This window comes from Eulemur rufifrons, chromosome 2 (assembly GCF_041146395.1).
Source record: "Eulemur rufifrons isolate Redbay chromosome 2, OSU_ERuf_1, whole genome shotgun sequence".
NCBI classification, from domain to species: domain Eukaryota; kingdom Metazoa; phylum Chordata; class Mammalia; order Primates; family Lemuridae; genus Eulemur; species Eulemur rufifrons.
The window spans coordinates 103,731,538-103,759,101 of NC_090984.1; the positions used below are offsets into that span (position 1 = coordinate 103,731,538).

A 27,564-nucleotide genomic window follows, 5' to 3' on the forward strand; every position below is an offset into this window, starting at 1 on the left:
GGAGGATCACTGGAGCCCAGGAGTTTGAGGCTGCGGTGAGCTATGATTGCACCACGGCACTCCAGTGTGGGTGACTGCATAACACCCTCATCTCTAAAAATAAAATGAAGAATTTTATGGTACAGGAATTATATCTCAACTTAAAAATGAAAAAATTCATTAAAGCAATAACTATATCATTAAAAATTTAGGGATTCAAGAAAAACTTTATAATTTCACCAGATTGAACTCATTATAATTTTAATACACTCTCTTCTAACCCTTTCCCATTATATCTATAGTGTTCTATCAGTAAAATGAACAGTTTTTCTCTTTTAACATATTATCCTTAGCATTTTTCCATGTTACATGGTCTTTATGGTCTCCACTTAAATTGGGTACTTGTACTCCATGTGTGACTTTCGTAATTTACTTAACTAATCCCTTTCCCACGTTTAGGTTGCATCTACATATATGTTTTTCTATTATAACTGATACTGATGAACATCTTTGGGCATAGGTTTTTTTTACATATCAATTTCATTGCTCTTCTCACAGAAGCAATTTTTGGTTTCATTGACTTCTCTCTCGTTTTTTCTACTTCATTAATTTCTGTTCTTTATGATTTTCCTTTTTTTTCCTGCTTACTTTGGGTTTAATATCCTCTCTTTTTCTGGATTCTCAAGGTGGAAGGTGAGGTTGTTGTTCTGAGTCCGTTCTTCTTTTTCTAACACAGGTGTGTAGTGCTACTATGTTTTCCCCTAAGTACTGCTTTATGGCATCTCACAAATTTTGATATGTTGTATTTTCATTTTGACTCAGTTGCAAATACAGTTGACCCTTGAATGAGGCAGGGGTTGGGATACTGACTTCCTGTGCAGTTGAAAATCCATGTATAACTTTTGATTCCCCTCAAACTTAATTACTGATAGCCTACTGTTGATTGGAAGCCTTACCAATAACAAACAGTTGATTAACACATATTTCATATGTTATATGTATTCTATATTCTCACACTAAAGTAAGTTAGAGAAAAGAAAACGTTATAAGAAAATCGTGAGAGAAAATATATTCATTAAATGGAAGTGGATCATCATAAAGGTCTTCATCTTCATCATCTTCATGTTGAGTAGGCTGAGGAGGAGGAGGAAGAGGAGAGGTGGGTCTTGCTGTCTTGGGTGGCGGAGGCAGAAGAAAATTCATGTATAAGGGGACCCTCACGGTTCAAACCTGTGTTCTTCAAAGATCAACTGTTCTTTCTGATTTACCTTTTGATTCTTCTTTGCCCCATAAGTTACTTAGAATTGTGTTATTTAGTTTTCAAATATTTGGAGATTTTCCAGAGATTTTGCTGTTATTAATTTATAATTTGATTCCATTGTGGTCAGAGACTATATCGTGTATGTCTTGATCCTTTTAAATTTGTTGAGACTTGCTTTATGGCCCAGAATACTGTCTGTCTTGGTAAATGTTCCTTTTACCCTTGAAAAGAATATATATTCTGCTGTTGCGGGGTGGCGGGGGGGGGGGAGGGGGGCACAGTGTTCTGTAAATGCTAATTAGTTCAGATTGGTTGATAGTATTGTTCAAGTCTTTTATCTCCTTACCCATTTTCTATCTATTTGTTCTATCATTTATTGAGAGGCAGGTGTTGAAATCTTTGTTTATAATTGTGGATTATTTCTCCTCGTAATTTTATTTTTGCTTCATGTATTTTGAAGCTCTGTTATTTGGATGCATTAATGATTAGGATTGTATGTCCTCTTAATGGATTGACCCCCTTATCATTATGAAATGACCTTCTTTACCCTGGAATGTTCTTTTTTCTGAAATCAGTTTTATCTGATATACATGTTCTAGCTTTCTTTTGATTTTATTGGTGTGGTATATCCTTTTCCATCCTTTTACACCTATTTGTGTTTTTTGTGTTTAAAGAGCATTTCTTGTAGGCAGCATATATTTGGGTTTTTCTTTTTTATCTAGTTTGATAGCCTCTAACTTTAAATTGGGGGTGTTTAGGCCTTTCACATTTAATGGGATTATTGATATGGTTAGATTTATGTTTTTCATCTAGCTATTTGTTTTCTGTTTGTCCTTTTTGCTTGTTATTACTTGTTTTCTCCCTCATGCCTTTTTTTGGATTGAATATTTTTCATGATTGCATTTTATCTCCTTTGTTGGCTTATGAGTTATAATTCTTTCTGTCATTTTATTTTATTTTTTTGAGATGGAGTCTCACTCTGTTGCCCAGGCTGGAGTGCAGTGATGTGATCATAGCTCATTGCAGCCTAGGCTCAAGTGATCCTCCCACCTCAGCCTCCCGAGTAGCTGGGATTACAGGTGCTAGCCACCACTCCCAGCTCTTTTTGTTATTTTAATGATTCTTTTGTTTATAGTGTACATGTTTAATTTGTCATAGTCTATATTGAAGTGATATTATAGCCCACTTCACAGAGTATAAAAATCACAAACTAATACACTTTCATTTCATTCTTCCCAGCCTTTATGCTATTGATTTAATACATTTTGCTTTTATATGTTATAAACTCCCTATTACATTGTTGTTTTTTTTTTAAACAGTCATATATATATATATATATATATATTTTTTTTTTTTTTTTTTTTGAGACAGGGTCTCACTGTGTTACTCAGGTTGGTCTCAAACTCCTGGGCTCCAATGATCCTCCTGCCTCATTCTCCTGAGTAACTGGGATTACAGGCACACACTGTCATGCTTGGCTCCACTTACCTTTTGAAGAGATACACAATATAAGGCAAAATTTCTTGTGTATTTACTCATGAAGTTACTATTTTTGATCTCTTTTTTCCTTTGTGTAGATCCATATTTTTATATGGTTTCATTTTTCTTCTGCTTGATGGAGGTCCTTTAATGTTTCTTGTAGTGCAGGAAAATAAATTATATTAGCTTTTATATATCTGAAAGAGCTATTATACCTTTCTTTTAGAAAGATGTTTTTGCTGGGTATAGAATTCTATGTTTTCTTTCATTGCCTCAGAGATGTTGCTTCACTAACTTCTGCTTATATCGTTTCCAGTGAAACACTTGTCATTCTTATTTTTGTTCCTCTGTCTGTAATGTCTTTTTTCTCTGGATGCTTTTAAGAGTTTCTCCTTAACACTAGTTTTAACAATTTCTATATGTAGGTTTGCTCTTATTCCTTGTAGTTGGGCTTGAGATTCTTGAATCTGTTTATAGATTTTTAAAAATCAAATTTGAAAAATTTTCAGGCAATATTTCTTCAGATATTTTTTCACCCCTCTCTTCTCTTTTCCTTTGGGGACTCCAACTACATGTTTACTAGGCCGCATGAATTTGCTGCACAGCTCACTGGTGTTCTTTTCATTTTTAAAAAATAGTTTTTAAGGCCGGGCGCGGTGGCTCACGCCTGTAATCCTAGCACTCTGGGAGGCCGAGGCGGGTGGATTGCTCAAGGTCAGGAGTTCGAGACCAGCCTGAGCGAGACCCCGTCTCTACTAAAAATAGAACGACATTATATGGACAACTAAAAATCTATATAGAAAAAAATTAGCCGGGCATAGTGGCGCATGCCTGTAGTCCCAGCTACTCGGGAGGCTGAGGCAGTAGGATCGCTTAAGCCGAGGAGTCTGAGGTTGCTGTGAGCTAAGCTGACGCCACGGCACTCACTCTAGCCTGGGCAACAAAGTGAGACTCTGTCTCAACAAAAAAAAAAAAAAAAAAATAGTTTTTAAAATTAAAAAAAAATTTTTTTTGAGACAGAATCTCACTCTGTCACCCTGGGTAGAGTGCAGTGACGTTATCATAGCTTGCTGCAACCTCACATTCCTGGGCTCAAGCAACCTACTGCCTCAGACTACCAAGTAGCTGGGACTACAGGTGCATGCCAAGATACCCAGCTAATTTTTCTACTTTTAGTATAAATAGGATCTTGCTCTTGCTCCAGCTGGTCTCAAACTCCTGACCTCAAGCCGTCCTCCCACCTCAGCCTCCCAGAGTGCTAGGATTACAGGCATGAGCCACCATGTCCAGGCAAAAAATTATTTTTCCTCTGTGTGTTTCATTTTGAATAGTTTGTATTGCTAGGTCTTTAAGTTCACTAATCTTTTTTTTCCTGCAATGTCTAATCTGCCATTAATCTCATCCAGTATATTTTTCATTTCACACATTACACTTTTCATCTTTAGAAGTTTGTGATTTGTGATTGTGTTTTGTGCATGCTTGGTTGCTCTCTCTCTTTTATATTATGATGTCTCTGGTTACCTTTTTAAACATACGAAGTGCAGTTATAATACTTGTCTTAATGTCCTTCTTTACTTATTCTAACATCAGTTATAGTTTTTGGTTGGTTTTAATGGATTGATTTTTTTTCGTTATGTATCATATGTTTCTGCTTCTTTGCATGCCTAGTGATTTTTTATTAGATGCCAGACATTGTGCTTCAATTTTTTGGGTGCTAGATATTTGTGTATTCTTACACATATTCTTGAGCTTTGTTCTGGGACACAGTTAAGTTGCTTGGAAATAGTTTGCTTTATATCAGGTCTTGCTTTTACTATTTGTTAGAGGGGAATGGAATGGTGTTTGGTTTGGGATTTTCCCCTTTACTTAGGCAAGACCTTTCTGGGTAATATAACAAATGTCCTATGAATTATGAGATTTTTCCAGTCTGGCTGGAGGAAATAGGTCTTGTCTGAGTGCTGGGTACCCTGATCTTTTTGGGTTGTTATTTCCCTGGACTCAGGTAGTTTTTACATATACGTGTGCTGATCTGTATTCAGCAGAGTACACACAGTGGGCCGTCTGCACATCTTTAGTGTTTTTTCTTTGTACAGCTCTCTCTTCTTCAGTACTCTGTCCTTTGAACTCTTCCTGGACTCTCAGTTCTGTCTCCTCATCTTGGGGAGTCCTCTGGTCCCTGCCTGGGTTCCCTTCTTGGTGCTGTGGCCCGGAAACTCCTGGTACAATAAACTGGGGCAATCGTAGTGCTCCCCTTGTCTCTTTCCCGTCTCTCAGGAATCACGTCCTTTATTGCTGGATGTCCTGTTCCTTGAAAACCCATTGTTTTATGTATCTTATCCAGTTTTTTGTTGTTTCACATGGGAAAGTAATTTTAGTTCCTGTTTTGGGAGAGATGTCAAGGATGACATCAAGATTTATGGCCTGAAAAACTCTAAGTTTAGAGTTGCCATTTTTTAAGGTGGAGAAGAGTGTAGGAGGAGCAGATTTGGTGGTGGTGGGAGTGGAGGGAAAGTCAGGCTAAGTTTAAGGGGCCTTTTGGTCATTGGAGTGATGTCAAAGAGGCAGTGGGATGTGTCAAGCCTCGAGTCAGGGGAGAAGTCTGGGCAGGGGATACACATTTCTGTGTCGTCAGTGTGTAGATGGTATTTACAACCATGATGCTTGCTGAGATCCCCAGAGGGAGTATAGCTAGAGTATGTATTAATCATGCTTTTTATTTTCTATAGGTTTTCTGATACTTTGACATCTTGGGGTTTTGCTGGCATTGGAAGGACTTCTCCTTCTAGGGCTAACTAGTTCCTAGAGATAGCAGCAACTCTTCTAGGGGTATGCCTTTCATATGCAAACCAACCAATCAGGAGCTCAAGCTCCCACCTCCTTTATCAGGATCTTATTCTTTGGGCCCTAATCACCCCAGGGCCAGGTACCAAACAGCTGGAGATGGAATTATTCAAACTAGCCAGGCCCAAGCCTGTGTACCCTGCCTCACCCCTTCTTTCCCGTGCATCCACGGGGAGGGCTCTCATCCACATTTCCCCTTTCTCTGCCTTTGACCCACGCTGGTGTTTCCCCAAGTCCTCCTGCAGGGCATGCCATGCCCCCTCCTCCCAGGGATTTGTGAGTAAAGACGTCTTCCTTCATGATAATTATTTCTAAATTTGTGTATCTTACTGACCTGCTTAAAACAAATCCCAGATACCCTTACAATGTGTATAGAAATGCCAGTGCTGGCTACTTGGATACATGTATCACCTCACCTCATTTAATCTTCACAGCAGCCTTGCGAGGTGTAGGTACTATTATTATCTTTCTTTTATGGATGAGAAGACTGAAGTAGAGAGGGCTTACATAACCTGTCCAAAGTCACCAGCTTCTAAGTGGTGAAGTTGGGATATAGCCCAAGGCACTCTGATGTCCTGTGCTCGTAACCACAGAACTGTCCCCTGTGTGGTCAGAGTGGGATTCAATCTGGGGCCAACCTCCTGCAAAACATTTATAAACTGCAACTTCTTTTTTTCCCCAAGACATGATGAGTTTTACTTTGTTGCCTAAATGACAAAGCAAAGGGTAACATCCAGAAAGGGACCTTGGAGGTAGCCCTGGCCTGATTTCTTGGGGATGAGGAGTTACAATTCTGTTTTCATGATGGAAAACACACACGTGGATCCCGGCACCCTGCCAGGCCGGGGAGAGGTGCTGGATTCCTCTCTCTGACCAAAGCTGTCCAGTCTGCACGGCGGAGTCTTGTCCATTTAAAGCTGGAAAAAAAAAAAACAAAAAAAACAGCTGCACTTTTTCATTCCCAGAATATGATAAAGAAGAGATAATTAAAAACCAGTTCTCCCCCATTATTGATGTAATATATTTTAGTTATAAGAAATTTGGGAAATACAGAAAACCTATAAAGAAGAAAAAAATACTCCCATAATTTCATAGCCCAGAGATACCACTGTTAACATTTCAGTCCTTCAAGGCTTGAGTTTCTGACTAAATGAATTAACCAAAGGTCTATTTTGGGGGACTGTCTGTTGCCTTGTCTTTCAGTCTCCCCCTCTTTCTCTGGGTGTGCGTGTGTGTGTGTGTGTGTGTGTGTCTGTGTGTCTCTTCCTTCTCGGTGTCACACACCCCATCAGAGACATTCCCATTGCTGATGGGAGCCCAATGGATTCAGTCTGATGGTGGTTGGGGCCCTGCTCTCGGGGATTCAGACGTGGGTAAAGAATTGCCGTCCGTGGGCCTTGGCTCCATCGGCCCAATCAATAACTCTTCAACACGGCGTCGATCTTATTAGCTGTTCAGTGCCCCCCTCCCCAACCCCAAACCAAGCTGGCTAATGACAATGCTTTTAATTAATATGAGGCAGATTAAAACTCATTTCAGCAAGGTTATTGGTAATGAGATAATCATAAGGCAAGTTACTGAGCCGGAGTGAATAGGAAGCCGGAGCCGGGGTAGGGAGGCTGTGCCAGCTGTTCTGTGATACTGTGACAGGATGAGGGGAGAGCGTGGGGGCTCTGCCGTGAGGGTGCTGCTGCAGGGACACACCCAGACAGCCAGGGAAGCCAGGTGCTGGCTGAAGGCCAGGCTGGGGTCCAGTGAGCAAATGGGTGCTTGTAGTCAGAATAGTAGCAGAAGTAGGGAGATCTTTGGGGAAGAAAACCTGAAGTCTGTGTGTTTAGAAGAACACTCTGCAGCAATTTCATTTCTTATGCACTGGTGCTTTACAATTTAGATGACGGAGCATGAAATTAGCTATTAGACTGTGGTCCAGACTTGTTGGACTGAACCTAGTACTGTGTAGGGAATGGAGGGGCCTGAAGTGTTATTTTTTTTAGTATTTCTTTTTTCCAGGAAGATTAATTTTTTTCCCTTCTTTGTCTCTTTCCATTTATTTACTGAACACTGACTCTGCTGGACCCTGTGCTAAGCTCTTTTTTATGCATACCTTCATTTAATCATCACAGTGGCAAGTATAATTATTATCCCTCTTTCACTGATGGGGAAACTGAGGCTCCAAAGTTAGTTAGCCAGTCCAAGGTTATATGACAAGTAAGTAGTGAAACAGGATTTAAACTCCGGTCTTTCTGATTCCAAAGCTAATGCTATTAACCATTATTATGTTATATGGTCCCTCCTTGTTTTACTGAAGACCAAGTAAAGCTTGCATTGGCCTTTGAAACTGTATACACTCTACTCAACCTCCAAGGCCACCTGGCGCCCAGCCTGGCGCCCAGCCTGACGCCTGCTCCTGCACATGGCACACGCTAGAGTGGTTGGACAGCTATTATAGCTCTACTGCCTGCTATTGGCAATTTTGGTCTTGTGGGTGCCTGTCTACATCTAAGTCTACACTGTAAGCTCCGTACCCATGAAGACTGTGTCTGTACCTCTTTGCAGCCCCCCACAAGGCCTTGAACATAGAGAAATTCAATTCTTGTTCCCCAGCTCATGGTACACAGTATACCAGGCTGGTATCTGACAGATCAAGGTTTGAACACACTATGGTTTAACCATTTACTGGCTGTGCAACTTTGGGAATGTCACTGAGCCTCGCTGAGATTATTTTTTCCTCTGTAAGATCTTTTTTTACAGAGATGTTGGGAAAATTTAAAAACAACCTGCATTAATATTTGTGTTTACTGTAGGCCAGGAGTGGTACTTCGAACAGGGAACTAGATAAATGATTGTATGTTTATTGTAGTTGTTGCTAATTTATAAACCAGACTTGTCTAATATGGTAGGTAGCCACTGGCAACATGTGGTGACTTAAGTTTAAGTTACTTGAAATTTAACTATTTAAATGAAAATGTGGTTTCTTCCCCATCACTGTGAGTGCTGGAAACAAAACAAAACAAAACAATTCAGTTTCTCGGTCTCAGTAGCCACACGTCTAGTGCTCAGTAGCCACGTGTGGCCATGTAGCTAGCGGCCACCGTGTTAGACAGCGCGGCAGCAGAACATTTCCATCATTGCAGAAAATTCCACTGGACAGTGCTGTTCTAAACTAACTCTCGGCCGGGCGCATGGGTCACGCCTGTAATCCTAGCACTCTGGGAGGAAGGGGTGGGAGGATCGCTTGAGCTCAAGAGTTTGAGATCAGCCTGAGCAAGAGCGAGACCTCATCTCTACTTGAAAAACAAACAAACCAGCCCCCAGACTAACTCTCATTTACCTGCATGTCCCTCATGGTGCTTAAAGATATGTGTGTTATGAAGGACTAGATTTGAGGGGATGCAGAGGTCAGGAGATTCTGGAAGCTTTGCTTTTTCCAATGTCTACACTCACATGGCTGGGGGAAGGATCCCAGGAAGAGAGAACTCTGCAATCCCTGTGTACAATCCTTACTGCCAGCAGACTGTCTCTGTGTGTGTTGCTCTGTGTGTGGGGGTTGCTGTGTGTGTATGTGTGTGTGTGCATGTGTTGCTGTCTGTGTGCACGTTGCTCCATGTTAACTATGATGCCAGATGAAGCGAGTGAGTGCTGAGAGCAGGAGTGTCCCCTGAGCCAGTAGTTCCCTGGAGGTCTGAATGGGGCCTGGCTTCTGATCCGAAAGGACAGTGAACCTGGAGGAGCTGGGGCTGGGAAGAGACCCCGCAGATCAGAGTACCTGCTCTGTTCTTTAGCATTTGTGTCTTTTGGCCTTAAAAGAATATTTTAATTTTTTGGTGAGTAGTATTATCCATCACTTGTGTGTGTGTGTGAGAAAGAGTGAGTATGTATGTGTGTGAGTTGAGTTAGAATCAGGTTGAAGGTGACTTTGGGGCTTTTTCAGTGGAGATGTAGGTGCCATTTGCAGTAGGTGCTGACTCCGCTTCATGGGTGATGGTTTTGTGAGCGTATGGCCCACAGTCATCATTTATGGCATGTGTACGACTTGTGGAGGTACATAGAGTGTACAGGGGACACACATGGCTTCTGTCCCCAAGAGCTGATGTGCCAGATAACTGATGAGTCAGAGCAGACTGGCTTTTCTGGGCTTGTGTGACCAGAGAGGGCTGCATTGTCCTGAAAGTCACTGTCACTTTGTGCCAAGGGACACCCTACTTGGGACTGGTTCAAGCCACACTACAAGTGAGGGGCACTAGAATCCTGGCTCTATCCCTGGTGGGAGGGCTTGGCTGGGTGAGGCTGATGCTTTCTGAGGGCTGCCAGCAGCAGAGACAATGCAGATGTCAGTCCAGTCTAAACAAAGTGATGGAGCAGGTATGTCCACGTGCGCACACACAGCAACACACATACACACCCACACACAGCGACACACAGCACACACAGAGCAATACACACACCCACACACAGTGATGCACACAGCAGCACACACAGCACCATGCACACACCCACACAGAGCAACACGTGCATACACATAGCAACAAACACAGAGCAACACACAGCAACATACACACAACACCCCCCACACGTACATACAGTAGCACACACAGCAGACAGGCACATGTGCCTTTGCTTACATTGTTGTCTCGATCTGAAATGCCTTCCTTTCCCATCTTAATCTATTCAGGTTTAATTCCAAGGGCTTAACCCTGTACATCAGCCAGGGTCCAGCCACACCAGTAATTTGAACAGGGAAAATTTAGTATAAAGTATTATTAATTAGTAAAAGGTTGTTAACTCCTAAAAGGAGTAGAAGAAGATTCCAAGGGAACAGAGGTAGCAAACACATAAAGCACCTCCTCCTTTTAGGGCAGAGGGATAGTGAACAGAATAGAAGTAAGGACTTAGCCAGGATCCTCCTGCCCATGAGGCTGAGGGTCAAGCCTCAGTGGAGCAGGCTGCTGGCAAGGGGACACAGTGGAGGCCTAAGCCAGAGCTGGCCCATGGGAGCAGCCTGCCAGGGGGAAGTGGGCCGGAGCTGATCTGTAGGAGCGGCCTGGTGGGTGGTCAGGGCACTTGCTGGAGGCGGGGGCCTGAGTTGGTCCATGGGAGGGGACCACTGGGTAGTCCAGAAACTTACTGGAGGGTATGGGCACAGCTGGTCTATGAGGCCACTGCAGTGGGCACTGCCAGTCTCTGACCTGCTGGCTGTGTGCTACTGACAGTACCCTGGGACCAGCAGGGGAGACCCCTTGCTCCTGCTGTGGCCTCACAGTGTCCCTGCAGAGCCCCCACTGACAAAGCCTGCTGTCGAGCCGTCTGACAGAGGAGAGGGAACACAGGACCACAAAGCAGGCAAGGAAGAGTGGATTGGGCGCTGAGGGGCCGTGTGCTCATGACCGACACACACCCCGGTTCCCCCTCCCCGTGAGCCAAACCCCTCCAGTGCCAACCCTCTTGTTCTTTCATCTGTGAGTTGCCACGGTACCCAGTCCTGGGCCCTTTCCTCTACTTGGGGCTGTGTGTCATTCTCTGCTGTGCGAGCGGCTCTGTTGCCCTCCCTGGTGGTAGAGGGCCCGTGGCTGGGCCCACAGTATGTCCCCAGGGACTATGTGGTGGCTGATGTCTCTCCTGGGAGAACCTTGCAGAGCTGGGAGGTGGCCCTGTCTGCCCCCTGGCTGTGCAGCCCCAGTCATCACTCCAGCCCAGAGCCCAGCTGGGGGGCTTGGGCCTCTGAGGGTCCCGCCTTCCAGGAGCTATGGCCTCTGAGGAAGATGGGGCCACCGACACGTACATAAGACAAGGGCTCTCAGTGCCCTGGGGACCTGCTACTGCCTCCCACCAACCAAGTCAGCAAAGAGAGAGTGAATAACAATGGATTTGTGCTCTCTTAGGTGCCATGAAGGATGTAGACGTAATTAGCACATATCAGGGGCAATAAAACCATGCAAGGAGTTAAATAACAGTTGATAACAAAGATGGAAGACGGGTTCGAAGATCCTATATAATTAGTTGCCAAGTGAAGCACACAGGAAACCGTTACTTTAGAAATTCGGAGGAGAATGCTGCAGTCCCAAGCACCCTCTTCCCAGAGCCGGGGCTCGTTGGCCCCCCTCCCACCAGAGCAGAGCGATGACCCAGACTCCAGGCTCTAGCAGGCTGCCCAGGTGGGCATCCTCGTGGGCAGCAGGACGTCAGTTAAGGCTGCTCTGTCCTAGACAACCTGCCCTGCTGCCAGCTCCCTGTGCCTGATGCCCCCAGCACGGTTATTCCTCCAGTTAATGAGGAGAGCCCTGCTAAAGTTTACTGTGGTAAAAGAGCCTTAGATTTGGAGTGTTTTCTACACTTTCTTTTGACATTTATTAGCTATTGCTTTATAAACACAACAACTGAGTTTCTGATCTTTAAAGCTACTAACACCTGTCTCCCTGAGCTGCTGTGAAGATTAAAAGATGTAATGCATATGACCATGTTTTATAAATTGTAGAGATCTCAACAAAGTATTATTAGTATACCTGAGGGGTGAGTGGCAAGTACCTTAACTCAGAGTACCCTTGAATGAATCACTAGTAGATTAGGCTTGGTTAAAAGCCTTGAATGCTCACTTCTAGGGAGGGGGACCCAGACCAGGTAAGTTTGGATGGAGAGGAGGAGATTGGAAGCACTGGGCTGTGTATGAAGGCCGGCTCGGCATGAGGTTGGGGTTGACTGCTGTGTGTACCGGGAGACTGAAGGAGGACAGTGAGGGAGGCGAAGGGAGGAATGTGTGTGTATGTGAGTGTACATGCACCTGCTCAAGACACGGGGGTGGGGTGGGGCTGGGGATTAGAGTTTTCAAGCAGGAGAAGGGAACAGTCTGTACTCACACCTCTCTGGCCCCGGCCTGTCTCCCTGCAGGTGCACCTCCGCTCTGCCAGGCGTCTCTGTGAGCTCTGCTGTGCCAACCGGGGCACCTTCATCAAAGTGGGCCAGCACCTGGGGGCTCTGGACTACCTTCTACCAGAGGAGTACACCAGCACCCTGAAGGTGCTGCACAGCCAGGCCCCGCAGAGCAGCATGCAAGAGGTCCGCCAGGTCATCCGCGAGGACCTGGGCAAGGAGGTACCCGCCTTTGCTGGGGGGACAGGCCCAGGGTGGCATGTTCAGAAAAGGCCCTGGCAGAGTTCTTGTTGCCTGGGCCCAGGGTACCAGTGACACAGAGCCAAATGTCACAGCAACTCGGTGCCCAAATCAAAGAGCTGGAAGGAACCTCAGTGGCCCTCAGTAAAAAAATACTAGTTGAAACATATGAAATTGTTCGTGTTTGACTATTTTTGACCTACGAGGTAATATGATTCATATATTTCAATCTAATAATATCTATCACTTATTGAGGGCTTAATGCCTTACTGAAAGTTTAAATCTTTAGCAGGGCTTTCAAGATCCATCCTGTCTGGTTTCAACTTACTTGTATGTTTTGTGACTATACCTTGGGGTAGAGTAGCATTTTGGCTAGAGTTTGGGCTCTGGAGCCAGGAGCTTGGACCTTGCACAAATGATTGATCCTGTTGATACCTCACTTCCTTATCCATAAAGTGGGGATAGCCATGGCGCCCACCTCATAGGGTTGCTGCGAGGATTAGAAGTGATAATGAATATAAAGTGCTTAGTATAGTACCTGATGTGTAGAGCAAATGCTCAACGAATATTAGTTACTGCTAGTATTTTTGTTATTTCCCTATGCTCTAGTCACATTGTGCCACTTGTCTCAAACTCACTGTGTACCCTCAGTCCTCAGGGTCTACGCTCATGGCCTGCCATGTGCCTGGAATGTCTTTACTCTGCTCTCTACCTATCAAGTGATTCCAGGCCATGAGTCCATCTGTCCATCCATCTAGCAAATGCCAGGCTGGGTTGCTCGGTGCTGGGATTCCCATCCAGCCCCCAGCTTTTCTATGAAGTCTTCTGTGACTCTCCCTGGACCAATCTTATGCCTCCTCGGGGCTCTGCAGAACTTAGATCCCTGCACTTGTGTAACTTGTGGCTTGGTTAGTTGTGTCTAGGGTTTCCTCTGCAAGTCATAAAGTCTTTGAGGATAAAGATCATGATGGTCCTTTTACTCTGTGTCTATAGTGCCAGGACAGTATCTAGTACATGGTAGGTGTCAGGGCTTGTTTAATGAGCCAGTGGGTGAACTAGTGACAGCTTCCTTAGGCTATTTGGCGCAGGGCTGAGAGTAGGGGCAGAGGGTTGATAAAAACCACTTGGTTCCATTTTTATTGATCTATACGAAAGTGGCCCTATTGGTACCTTAATGTCTCAGTGACTGGCTGGCCTGGATGGGGGCCCAGACCTTGTAGGAGGTGAGCATAGAAGTGTCTGTGACTCCCTTGCCCCTTAGGAACATTTCTCCCAAAGGGAGAGACATTGAGTGAAAGGTAAACTCGCTTTGGGGCTAGAGTCAGGGAGCAGGCCTCATGCTAGGAGGGTCAGGGTGAGGATGGAGGGACCCCAGGTAGAGGGGACAGGATTGGCGCGATGCCAGCCCACACGTAGCTTTGCCTCTTGCCAAGACCGTGGGCCTCTGGCTTCCAACAGCAAGAGATTCACCCTCAAATTAAAACTAAATAAATCACTGTAATAACAGTGTGAAGTGCATCATGGCTGGCATGTGGCAGCTCACTGGGGGTGGATGTGCAGGAGGGGAAGGCAGCAGGAGATTAACCCCTGGAGGGTTAAATTACTTGTCTGGAAAACTGGGGAGAGGGACAGGGCAAGAGCAGGTCAGCCGCTGCCTCTAAGCCAGGATGAGCGAGATGGGAAGTTTGGGGTGTCAGCAGTCATGGTGGGTCCACCCAGCTGGCTGAAGGACGTTTGGGGATGGAAGATGTTACCTGCATCTTTAGGGACTCTCCTCCAGCCCCTCTGCCCCCTGCCAGGTGGTCGTGAGCACGGTGGCCATGTAGCTCCTGCCCTACAGTGCCTCTCAAGCCCCCAAGAAAGAAAGGCTAACGTCAAGTCGTGGTTCTGAGGGGGCGTCCCTCACAGCTGGGAAGCTTCTTACCACGGCCCCACAGGCACACAAAGCCTTCTCTCCTTTCCTCCTCTTCCTCCTCCTCCCTTGTGGGAAGACAGCATTTGTTCCCCGGTGACACACTTTTTTGGTCTGTGGGTGGAGGGAGGGGAAAGGGGCTGTGTGGGAGTGAGGGCGGAGGCAAGTCACTCACTGGCTCTTCCCTCCTCCTCCCACCCTCCCGTGACACTTCCTGGGGTGCAGTCTCACCCCCAGGATGATGTCTGAGTGGGCCCCACTCATCCTAGCTCCAGCGCCAGCCCTGGGACCTTCTGTGGAAAGCTCGATTCCATCCCTGGTTTCGGGAGTGTGCTCAGAAGGAGCTGAGTCTGGCACACATCACCGTCTTCCTGGGGCCCCGTCCCTGGAGAGCCTTGGGCGTAGCCTGAGCTCAGAGACTGCGTGCTCCGGAGCGTCAGGCTGTGGAGAGGGGCTCAGGGATGGTGTGCGCCAGCCTGCGCTGCTCAGTTCCCGTCAGCAGCAGCCTTAGAGGGCCGCTGGTGTCCTTAGACCTGTCCCTGCCCCAGGCATGTGGGGGTGTCCCTGAAGGGGTGTCCCCAGCTTGGGAGTGGGAGATAAGGTTGAGGTTGCAGCACTTTGGGACCCACGATTCAGTTCTGGATCAAAGTCCCTGGACATCAGCTGGCACCGTCGGTGTAGCGGTGAGGGGGAACGAAGGGGCATCATCCTTGCGTAGGATTGGCTTAGGCAGGAGAGTGCCGGGGGCCACACAGCTGGGGCAGGGACAGTGACAAGCAGCAGGATGAGACTTCAGATCTTCTGACTCCCAGGCCAGTGACTCGTCCCCTACATAACAGAGCTTCTGTGTGGCAGAAAAAAAAAAGTAGGGATGTGTATGTGTCTTGGAATACTCAGCTAATAATACCAGAAAGAAACTTGCTTTTTTCCTTTTATTTTGATATTAGGCTTATGTCCTGAAAGAGAGTTTCCAGGAAGCAGTCAGGAGCCCAGCCTCCAGGGGGTGGGATCACTTCTGCTTTCCCAAGGGTGACCTGGGTCTGGACTAGGATGGGGATGGTCTTACTGCCCTTGGGGCCGTGGGTCCGGATGCAGTGCTGACCTTGGCCAGAAGATGGCGCCTGAGCCTGCGAGTCAGGGAGGGGTGTTGACGACCGGCCCTTCCCTGCAGGGGGAGCCTTGAGCAGGTGGATGAGACTCTCCACCTGTGGAATGAGACTGAATGGCGCCGGCGCAGATCTACGCCATGAGGCTGTTGACCACCCTGGCCCCCATGAGCCCTTGGCTCCGTGTTGGAGACCCTGGCATGGTTCTTCATGACAACCACAAACCCAGCCTTACGCATCCTCATCTGGGTTAGCAGTTCTCTGAGGCTCCTGCAGGCTCTGACAGCTGATGATTCTGTGGTTCAGCACCTTTTCCGTCATTCTTTCATTGTTTCCTTTTCTTGCTTGTACACGCAGCTGGTACTTAGTGCAACAAGCACAGTGCTGGACACTTTGGGTGTAGCCAAGGACAGGTATGACCTCATTCCACCAGCCTCCGGAGTCCAGGGTCATGGGGAGGTGCACTCACTGTAGTGACACCTGGTCATGCGAGTGCCCGAGGAGTTTGCAGGAGAGAGAGGGGTCACATTTGGATGGACGGGGGCTTGCTAAAGCAGGTGGCATCTGACCCAAGCCCTCAGAGATGGGTGGGATTGGTTGGAGGAGGGATTCCTGATTAATGAAGTGGCTCTGCAGAGGTGCAGGGACAGGAAAACATAAAGCATGGAGGGTGAGCAGGGAAGTCCTGTTGGCTAGAATGTGGCCAGGGCCAGAGAATAGTGGAGCTGAGGTTGCAAAATTGGGGCCAAGGCCACATTATGAAGGGTCTGGAATGTTCTTTTCAGACTGTGAGCCTGAGGGAGAGGAGAACTTGGAGCGATACCTGAGCAAAGGAAGGGCGAAGAGACTGAGATGTACAAAGTGGGGTAGCGGGTGAGGTAGGGGTGGTTGAAAGAACTTTTCTAACAGTCAGAGTTTTCAGTAGTGAGGGAAATGAGGTCATCTTTTACAAGTGGCAGGGGAAGGTGTAGGTGGGGAGGTTGGAGGTGGGTGGAGAGCTTGGGGATAGAGTTATGGTGGGACTTAAAAAGAGATGACCTGTAGAACTGTCAACTGCACTGGTACAGTTATCTTTGGTTATGGACATACACACACACACACCCCCCCTATACCTGACCCCACCCTAAACACATACATGGTTGCATCAGATAGGTTCTTTCTAGCTCTGAAATTCTATGAGAAACTGAAGGAAATGAGGCCAGCCGCTGGAGTGGAGTGCAGAAGTACCTTTGTTAGGGGCAACACTCGTGTTGGTGAGTAGTGTGGTTTGGCTCGTGTACTCAAAAACACGTCTTATCAGCCTTTCATCCGTTGACAACCTCTCCCAGGGAACCTGATTTTATAGCTTCCCGTAGTACCCAGGGGCGAGTGCTGCGAGTTGCATGTGCTCGGCATTCTTGATGCACCATCTGCCTGGCGTTGCTGCAAGAATGCAGAAGAGAAGGTGTGGGAGCACCACTGCACACCGGGTGGAAGGATACACACCAGTTGTTTTGTATGAACCCATGGGTGCAGGTGGAAGGCAACTTTTTTGTCTTGTTTCATTTTAGGTTTAAGCAAAAGTTCAGGAAAGAGATTAAAAAAAAAAAAACCTCTTTCCCCAAGAACATCTACTGTTCATCAAGCTTGGTGGTGGTGGCAGAGGGGAGGCACTGTAGGTGTGAGGACCAGCATGAGCAAAGGCAAAAGGGGAGAGGGAAGGCAGGAGAATGCCTGGCCTGGGCGAGGGACACACAGCACCTCTACTGTCACATAAGGAACTTAGTGGGAAGTAGGAAAGTGTGGCCCCATCGGGCATCCCTTCCTCCAGGCTGTGGCTGCTATGCCAGGGCTGGGATGGAACTCATTCTTGTATTAGTCAGGGTTCTCCAGAGAACTAGAACCAGTAGGATATGAATGTGTGTGTGTGTGTGTGTGTGTGTGTGTGTTTATGTGTGTCTATTGGTGGAGGAGGGTGGTTAAGAGGGATTGATTGCTTTTAAGGAATTGGCTGATGTGATTATGGAGGCTGGAAAGTCCAAAATCTGCAGAGTGGCCTACCAGGCTGGAGACCCAGGAAGCGCTGATGCTGTGGTTCAAGTCTGGAGGGCATCTGCTGCTCAGGGGAAGTCAGTCTTTGTTCTGTTCAGGCCCGCCTGACTGTGTGAGGCCCTCCCATGTTGCGGAGAGCAGTCTGCTTTGCTCCAAGTCCACTGACTTAACTGCAAGTCTCATTCAAAAACTCTCTCACAGAAACACCCAGAAGAACGTTTGACCCAATGTCTGGGCCCTGTGGCCCAGCCAGGTTGACACATAAAATTAACCATCACAATTCCCCATGTGGCCCTTGGCCAGGACTATATATTTGTGCCCTCAGTCCTGCTTTAATAGGACGTCTCAGCTTCATATTGAGCCTTTGAGGTGGGCAGGAGCCAAACTGCCTGTTGGTTTATTAGCTTTGTGCCCTTGGGACGTTACTTACCCTCTCTGTCCCTCAGTGTGCTCATCTGTAAAGTTGAGATGGTAACAGTACCTGCCACGTGGGCTTGCTGTAAGGATGGGCTGAGTTGGTGAATGTGGAGCCCTTAGAGCAGCCCTGGCACGGGGCAAAGGGCCAGTAAACATTAGTTATTATTTCTGTGCCTTGTCCTGGTTGCTTTATGTGAGCAAAGAACTTGGGTTCCTTGGTTCTGGGAGACATAAATTGCATAGTTGGGCCTTTAATGAGGTTTTCTAATATCTGGTTCAGCTCTTTGTCCCATATACAATCACGCGTTGCTTAATGATGAGGATACATTCTGAGAAATGCGTCATTAGTTGATTTCATCACGGTGCAGGCGTCATAGAGTGTAACTGACACAGACCTGGGTAGTATGGCCTACTGCGTGCCTAGGCTACAGAGCTGTGTGGCATGTTACTGTACTGAATACTATAGGCAAGTGTAACACAATGGTGTTTGTATATCTAAACATATCTACACATAGAAAAGGTACAGTAAAAATAACAGTATTATCTTATGGGACCACTGTGGTATATGTGGTCCATCATTGACTACTGAAATGTTGTTATGCGGCACATGACTATTCTATTTTTCTAGAATAATCTTCCTTTCTCTTCCCCTCCTGATCAGTGCCCGGCATCTTATCCATTGGTCGGCTCCTTCCCTCCTGCTGTTAGAAATCCCTGTAGGCTGCATGTGGAGAGCCTGGGTGTCCAGCACACTGTCCCCCACCGTGGGGGCTGCTTGGCTAGTCATTGTTAATTGCAGCTTCCCAAGGCCCTTTGGCAGCATTTCCTCTGGGTTAGGGATAGGGACTCTGACTTTTGTGCTCTTAAGAGGGCTAATTCCATTGCTGGGGGGAGGAAGTTGGAGGAAGAAGTCTGGCTGCTGCCAAGGAGGAGCCACAGGAGCCCAGGGTCATGGGGTTTGTGGCCGTGCTGTATTCAGGACCCACCTCCATCCCTCCTCACTTGCAAGGTGGCAGCTGGACTCAGCTTCCCTTACAGTGTCCTGGTGGAGCAGAGTGTGGGGTGTATGTACGGGTGGGCATATCCTGGAGTGCCAAGGGAGCCCCTCCTACCCTGAGGGCCAAGTCCACCTGTGGGCCTGCAGCCCCGCTGGGGATAGATGCCCCCAGCCTCCCGTATTCTTTGCCGCCTTCTTTCCCATGCCAATCCAGCTTCTCCCTGTCCTGCTGTTATTTGCTTATGCGTATTTGTTGAGCACCTCCTCTGTGCCAGGAACTGTGTGAACCCCGGGGGTCTCTGCCCTCTGGAGCCCTGGCCCTGTTCTCCCACTGGCAGCGCCCGGCGGAGGTCAGCTTACCCTGTACCGCCCTGCAGGCTGCTTCACTGGCCTGACGCCACCTCTGAGGACACCTGGATGTCTTTAGCTGTCTTTGGATCTGCCTCTCCTGGTCCTGAGCACAACCTTTGTTTGTTCAAGCATCTGGGTTTCTTTGTCTCCCCAGACTGTCCCCAAGAAGGCCATCAAGTGAGTATTCTGGGAATGGAACAGAAGGATCTGGTGGCTGCGAAGCCATGTACCGGGAGGCCAGGGTGGGGGACCAGGGACAGAGATACCCCCTCCCAGCTCGGCCTCGTCCTGCTTTCCCAGCAGCTCTCAATAACAAATACATTTGTATTAAAAACATAATGAAGATAAAAAAACATTTTCCTCCCAATAATGCTGACGTTAAAAGGAGATTTTTATCAATTATGAGAGAGATTTTGGCCATAAAACGGCAATTTAACAAGAGGGAGATGGATGGTGGGAACCATTACTGTCAGCGGGACGGATGGCCTGCTGTTAGTCACCGAGGGAGAGGCAGGTGGCGTGGCCCTGGCCGGTCCTTCCCCTCCTGGCCCGGCCTCCCCCCGAAGCTGCTGCCCTCCCCCACGCCTGTGCCCCACTCCTGGCCTGCGAGTCTCCCCTGTGGGGCCCACTCCAGTCTCTGAGGCACCTTCAGTCCATTTATTTCACAGCTTCCAGATGTATCTTACGCAGCTCAGGCTACATCTCTCTTGTGCCCATGGAATCAAGCCCCGCAGTGCGCAAAGCAGGAGCTGCTCCTGTGTGCCTTCCACCTCCTCAGCTTCTCCACGGTTCACACGGCTCCACCTGGCCCTCCTGGGGACCTCCGCGGACCTGCAGGTGCATGCCCAGGACTTTCCCCGGTCCACCCTGTTCTCTCCCTGGGCTCCTTCTCATCCTTTAGACTCCAGGTCTAACAACCAGCACCGCCACCACCAGATACACGCACGCACACTCTGAATGCTTGCCGGGGGCCAGGCACTGTTTTAGAAGGTTTCACGTGGATCACCTCACTTATGACCCTAGGAGGTAGATGCTGTTATTGACCTTATTTTACAGATGGGAAACCGAGGTCCAGTTTCTAGTGAAATTTTCTTCCTTCGTCTTTTCTCGCACCTCCAGTCAGGATTCCCAACTCTGTTGTGTCTCCCCAGGATACTTCCTGTCTCCTACTGAAGCTCTTATGCAGTTATTTCTTGGTTATTTCCCAGACTTGAATCCTCCGCAGGGCCCAGCGTGGCCTTTGCACATAGTAGGTGTTAGCAAATGTTGTTGACTTGGATTGCAGAACTACTTCGAATGCCTCTGTCCTTCTGAAGCCTTCACGGCCCCCCTGGCCAGGTTGAAATACTCTCTTGTGGACCCAGGGCCCGTGGTTTGGACTCATAGGTGTTCTCACACTTCAGCCTGGCTGTGTGGTCATCTCAGTGCCAGGCTTATGCCCTCGGGCTGGCAAGTCTCCTTCCACTTATCTTAGGGTTCCCTTGCACCCTGCCCAGGGCCTGCACACAAAAGGTGCTTAATAATGGATTCTTACATGAACCTAGACACTCCGTCTGACTCAGGGCATTATGGCTGAGGCCCCGGGGCGTTACGGGGCCTGGAGCCCTCCAGTGGCCAGCTCTGCCTCTGTTGTTGGTTCTCTTGTCCCTGGGGCATTCCTGTAGGAGCCTGTGAGAGCCAAGGGAGGGTACATCTGGGACTGTTTAAACCACCAGCCGAGGGCAAGGGCAGGCTCTGGCTTCTAGCAGGAGCAAAAGGATCACTGCTGGGTCAGTATGGCATCCGGGTTATTAGAATAGGCTTTGGAGTCAGCCTGGCTTGAATCCCTAATGCCACCACATTCTGTGTCATCTTGGGTGGGTTTTATGATCCTGTTGGGTCTTGGTTTCCTCGTCTGTGAACAGGATGATGACAGAACCCTCCCACTAATAGGGCCATGGTGAGCACTGAGAGCTATGACTGCTCTAGAGTGCAGCGCCTGCGGTGTGGTAAGCGCCAGTGACTGTTAGCTGTGCTTATTATGTGTAGGGTCATTGTGAGGATGAAATTTGGCAGTGAGAACAGAACCCTCATATTACATATATCCGGGACCTCACCTAGTGCCTGGATCTTCCTGGGGTTCAACAAATGCTGACTCTGTTTGTTCATCTTCTGTTGTTCAGTGGCAAGTGCTTTAGACAAAAGTTACCTGGGAGAATCTCTAACTCACAGGTTGGAAGGGTTTAGAAATCATCTACTGCAATCCCTGCATCTTACAGGTGAGGAAACTGAGGCTCAAAGAGGGGAAGTCACTCCTAAGTGCACAACTGGTTGATGGTAGAAACAGGGTTAGAACCCAGGTGTCCTAATCCCTGATCCAGGATGGTTGTGTCCCAGGGTGGAAGCTTAGTGTCCAGCACTCGGAATCAGGCTGGCTTTGCTGTCAGGGAAAGCCAAGGCCCTCGAGTAGCCTTCCTCGTCCCTGAGATCTTGTGGTTTCCAGTGGACTTCAGGTAAGCCATGTTTTCAATAAGTCTATCCCTCATGGTGATAGGATTCTAGAGTGTTCTTTATGTCCTTCTGTGAGTGGCTTGGGGCTGTTACACTAAGGGCTCACCAGTCACCCTTAGTCCACAAGCCATGCTTGGGGTGCTTCCCCCTCTTTGGGATCCACTGCTCAGGGCAGCCCCCAAGCCCTCTGGTCAGCTGGGGTATCTGCAGTGTTCCACACGCTCTTCCTGCAGGTAAAGGGCCTCAGCTCACGGCAGCCCCATTCGCTCACCTCAGGAAGGTGGACCCACCACCTGTTGGTTTGCTCACTCAGAGAACACAGATTTGTTGAGCAACTGATGCGTTCTTACCTCTGTGCTGCCAGCACAGTGGGGGATATAGCAAATGTCAAGGCCATGCCCCTCCCTCCAAAGCCACGCAGACAGCACCATGCACAGAGGGAGTAATTAGAGCACAATTAAGCACTCAGCTGTGGGGCTGATGGATTGAAAGTTCAGGGGAAGTTCAGAGGCGGGTTCCTGGGGGAGGTGGGCTTTGAACTGGCCCTTGGAGAATGAGTAAGATTTGAAGAGGGGAGGTCCCAGGGCATGCGAGGTTGGCAGTGTGGCGGTGAGTGGTGGACACGGGTCGCTCGGTGCCCAGAGAGCAGGCCAGCTGGGCTGGAGTGAGTGGCAGGGAACTTTGGATGGATGATGTGTTAGTTTGTTAGGGCTGGCCACAAACCGGCGGCTTAAACAACAGAACTTTATTGTCTCACAGTTCTGGAGGCCAGAAGTCTGAGATCAGGGTATCAGCAGGGTTGGCTCCTTCTGAGGGCTGCGAGGGAGAATCTGTCCCAGGCCTCTCCAGGCTTCTGGTGGTTCCCTGGCAGTCTTTGGTGTTCCTTGGCTTGTAGAAGCATCACCCATCTCTGTCCCCATCTTCACGTGGTGTTCTGTGTGTGTGTGTCTGGCTCTGTGTCCAGATTTCCCCATTTTATAAGGGCATGGTCCTGTTGGGTTATGACTTTGCCCTACTCCAGCATGAGCTCTTCTTAACTAATTACATCTGCAGTGACCCTGTTTCCAAATAAGGTCTCATTCTGAGGTACTGGGGGCTACGACTTCATCATATGAATATTTGGGAGACATAGTTCAACCCACGATAGATGAGTACATTAGGTCTTTTGTGGTTGTAAGGATCATAACCGCAACTTGAACCAGCTGAGGCAAAAAGGCAGGTGTGTTCCAGCTTAGACAGCGTTGGGTGGAGGGGAGTCTTGGAGTGCTCTTCCAGGATGCTGTATCTCTCCCCTGACCTTCTTTCTGTAGGGCAGCTTCATTCACAGTTGGTTCCGTCCACGCCAGCTGCCACTGGAAGCTCAGCCTCATTTTTCCCCAGCTTCGCCCCCAGGAGGGACTGACCCTGCTCCCAATTTCATTCTATAAAACTCCAGATCAGGATTCTGATTGGCTTAGCCTAAGTCTGATGTTGTATTGGGTTAAATGATGTCCTCTTCCCTCCCCACCCCCAAATTTATGTCCAGCCGGAATCTCAGAATGTAAAATAAGATCTTTGCAGGTGTAATTAGCTGAGTCAAGATGCAGTTATGCTGGAATAGAGTGGGCCCTAAATCCAGTGACTGGTGTGCTTATGAGAAGGCCATGTGACAACCAAGGCAGAGATTTGAGTGATGCAGCTACAAACCAAGGAACTCCAAAGGTTGCTGGCAATCCCCAGAAGTTAGGAAGAGGCAAGGGAGCATTCTCCCCCAGAGCCTTCAGAGGGGGCATGGTCCTGCCAACACCTTCATTTTAGACTTCTAGCCCCGCAAACTGCAAGACAATACCTTTCTGTTGTTTTAAGCCACCCAGTTTGTAGTCATTTGTTGTGGCAGCTCTGGGACACCAACACAGGTGTACAGTTCTCAGACCAATCACTGTGGCCAGAGGGTGTGTGTAAAAGCCTGTGGCTGTCCAGCTTGGAGCAGGAGCCTGTGCCCAGGCCAGTCTCTGTGGCCGGGGAGCTGGGGCCTTGCGAAGATGTTGTCCTCTTAGTTAAAGCCCCAGGTCAGAGTTGGGGTGGGAAGCAGCACACAGGCAGACAAGGCATAAAGATGGGTAAAGGAAGACAAACTGGAGACATTCATGTTAGTGGCTAATAGCATGTTGTTTCTATTTATAGAGTGTTTGCCATGTAGTACACGTTGGCTGGATGTGTACAGATATTGTCCCTAATCCTTACAGTGATTCTGCAAGGCTGGTAGATTTTGCCATTCTGGTTTTCCATGTGAGGAAACAGAGGTCCCGAGAGGTTAGCAATGGCCACAGTCACGTGGCTAGTAAGAAGCAGAACCGGGATTTGAACTCTGATGACTACATCCCCACCCCTTCTGCTATGCAGCTGCCAGCCACGAGGAAGGCCTGGTTTGTGGAGGACATTAAAGTGGGCCATAGGCATTGGCCCTTGGTGGGGCAAGTTTTAGGGGGTTGCTTTACTTTACTTAGGCCCCAGGGCTTAGAAGTCAAATGGAATCAAATCAGCTAATATTGTGTGTGCACGTAAAAGTCCCCGTGACTGAGAAAGAGGCATTTTAGGCAGAGCCAGCCGACAGTGCAGGATGGACGGAGGGGCCCGAGGCAGTAGCTCTGTAAGGAGGTGCTTCCCATCATCCATATCTGGCAAAGGTGAGCTCTCCCTGTGGGGCCTTTTTAGCTGTCTCCCTGAGCTGGGACAGGGCCAGTTTCTCCCCTCTCACCATCCCCTGTGGAGCCCAGAGCATGATGGTCCCAGGCTGGGCAGTGAGTCAGGAGGACACAAGCTAGAGGACAGATGCCTTGGCTCTCAAAGGAGCTGTCCTGGCAGCTGACCCCATGCCTTCTGGAACTTGTGGCCTTCCTTCCCCTCCCCAGGTGGCAGGGCAGTGGGTCTCCTACCGCAGGCTACTCGGGACTGGGGTTGGTGGTGTGGGCAGGGCGGGTGTGATTGCAGTGGTTTCTGACGCCTCCTTCCTGTCTCCTTGTGAGCCAGCGGATTGTCGCTCCTGGTGACACCCTGAGTAGAAGGGATGATTTGGTGGGGAGGTCTCAGACCCGCCCCGTCTTGCAGGGAAACTCATTGCCAACCTTGACCAAATGCTTGCTGAGTGACAGGTGCTTGTCCCAGTCTGGGCTTTCCCGAAAGCAGCCTCCAGGACAAGAATTTGAGTGAAGGTGGGTTTGTGGGACTCTCAGGTGCTGCCAGAGGGAAGTGGGGCCGTGTTCAGGGAGGAGGGGACAGCTGGACACTGTGCTCCGAACCTGGCTGCCACCGTGAGGGAAGGAAGCTCAGTCCTGTGGAGAAGCTGGGAAATGGTGCCAAATACGCTGGCTTAGAATTACCCACTGAGGGCCAAGGGAGAAGGTAGAATTTTTATGCACCAACTTCCTAACTTCAGAAGGCCTGGGGCTGTCACCTGCTGAGACTGTGGGGAAGGGGCCCTGCGCACCGATGCAAATCCTGGAGGTTCCAGCGAGGGCTGGAGGAGAGGCCTGAAGCTGCACAGCTGCCCTGTGAGGGCGAGTACTGTTATCATTATTCCTGTTTCACAGAGGTGGAAACCGAGGCAAGAGAGTCACATGCCTGACTTGAACGCCTCCTGCGTTCCGTGCTCGGTGAGGAGCCCTGTGCTTTTCGCAACGGTTCTCGGTTTCTCGTTTTAACAGCTGACAGCTTCTGGGTGTTCCAGAATGGGAGGCGGGGCATGCGGATGGGGCCCCCCAGAGGGTCAAGTTGAATATTTATGTTTCCTCCATCCCAAGCACTGGATGTTTTCAGGTAGTCCTTGCAACAGCTCAGCGAGCTGGGTATCCGCTTCCCGTTGTTTCCAGGTGTAGAATCTGAGACTCAGAAGTGTTAGGTAACTTACTCAGAATCACACAGCAGGACAGGGGCTGAGCCAGCAACTGAGTCCGAGTGTCATTGACTCCAGAGACAAGACACACAGGCTGCTTCAGGGAGGCGAGTAGCCCAGGAGATGGCCCAGGTTCAAGGCTACACTGATGGATCTGTGAGGCCAGGTGGGGCGGACACCTTTCCCGGACCTCACAGCAGTCTGCTCTCTTGCCGTCTGCCCTGATCTATGTTGCCTCAAAGGCCAATCAGATGATGACTGAGGAGGTGCTTAAGTAAGTGGCAGTGAGGCTGTGGCTGGCCATGAGGGAGCCCTTCCCTGCCAGCAGGGTGAGGAGGGGGCTGCCCTCCTGCTCTCTCCACTCACCTCCCACCTGCTGCTGCTTGGCCGCAGAGGGAGGCGAGCCCTCCATGTCTAGCTGATTTATGTTCTCCGTTGAAACAATAATGTTTAATCTGGAAAGGGCTAATCAATTTTTTATGCTGATTATGAATAGGCCAGCTGTGCCTGCTTCTTTATTCATGGAGCTTCAGGAACAAGCCCATTTCCCAGGCCAGGCTACCTCGGTGATCTATGCCACGGAGGCCCTGTGTCAAGGGGAGTCCGTCGGTGGCCTTGCCTGAGCCACTCTGGAAGGGAAGCCACAGTGACTCCTGGTGCGTGTGTGTGTCTCTAACCAGGGAGGGGAGCCTGACTCCAGGTAGAAAGGCAGACGTGTGTGTGTGTGTGTGTGTGTGTGTACGCACATACATGTGTAAGGGTTGGCTGATATAGGGCTGGGGCACAATTAGGGGAGTGTAGGATGAAAGGTGAGAGTTATAGGATCATGGAATTAGAAAGGCTAACAGGGGTGAAGCAGTCTAACACTGCTGTTACAAGTCAGGAACTAAGACCCACAAACAGTGAGGGGACTTCTCTAAGGCCCCACAGCTGGTTGGTGGCAGAGGTGGGACTAGCCCATCCTCCCACCCTCGTACCCTTACTCAGAGTGCAGAACTCTCTCCATGGGCTACAAAGAGGGTGGAGAGCTGGAGGAAGGGACTGCGTGGGCTGCTTTACATGAGTTGCTTGTGGACTCATCACAACAGCTCTGCCATCTCCGAGGAGCTTATGTTTTAGGCACCAGTGAGCTATAGTCATAACTTAAGAGGTTAGGACAAGTGAGAAAGTTTTCTGGGGTGTGGGCTACAGCTTTTAGGAGTTCTTGGAACCACAAATAGGGTCGTAGAGAGGAGTGAATAGGGCTTTCTGGGGGAGGTGAGACTCGAGCAGGACTAGTGTGGTCAAGATGAGCAGAGGCAGAAGGGCAGGAGAGGGGCTTTGGGAGTGGGAAGAGCTGAGGATGTCATCCCTGCTGCTGTCACCTCAGCAGGATCTGAACCATGAGCCAGACTAGGGAGGCCTGTGCCACTTTGGCTGGGGCGGGGCAGGTGCTGGGCTGGACGGCTAGGGTGCCCACAGGTGGGGGGTCCTGTGTGTGTGGACTCTGGGCAGCCGCTCTCCCTTCTGGGCTTCACCAATCATTTGTGTGTTCATTTATTGACCGGCAGGTATTGGCTGAACCTCTGTGTGCTGGCCCCGGGGATTACGTGGGTGAACAAGTTGCCATCAGGGCACTGTGACCTAGTTATAGGGGAATGTCCACTGTTAAATGAGTGACCAGAAAAATTAAGCTTTAATGACTCTTGTGATAAATGCCCTGGGAAAAAGTCTAGGGTGTTCTGA

At 48.8% G+C, this 27,564-nt stretch overlaps 1 protein-coding gene across 1 annotated transcript in view; it reads left to right on the plus strand.

Moving 5' to 3' along the window:
• Nucleotides 1-27,564, plus strand: part of ADCK1 (aarF domain containing kinase 1) — a 105,868-nt gene that overhangs the window by 29,561 nt on the left and 48,743 nt on the right. Inside the window, exon 4 of the mRNA XM_069465174.1 lies at nucleotides 12,443-12,646. Within this exon, the coding sequence (XP_069321275.1) occupies nucleotides 12,443-12,646 (204 nt within the window). The remainder of the gene's footprint in view (nucleotides 1-12,442; nucleotides 12,647-27,564) is intronic.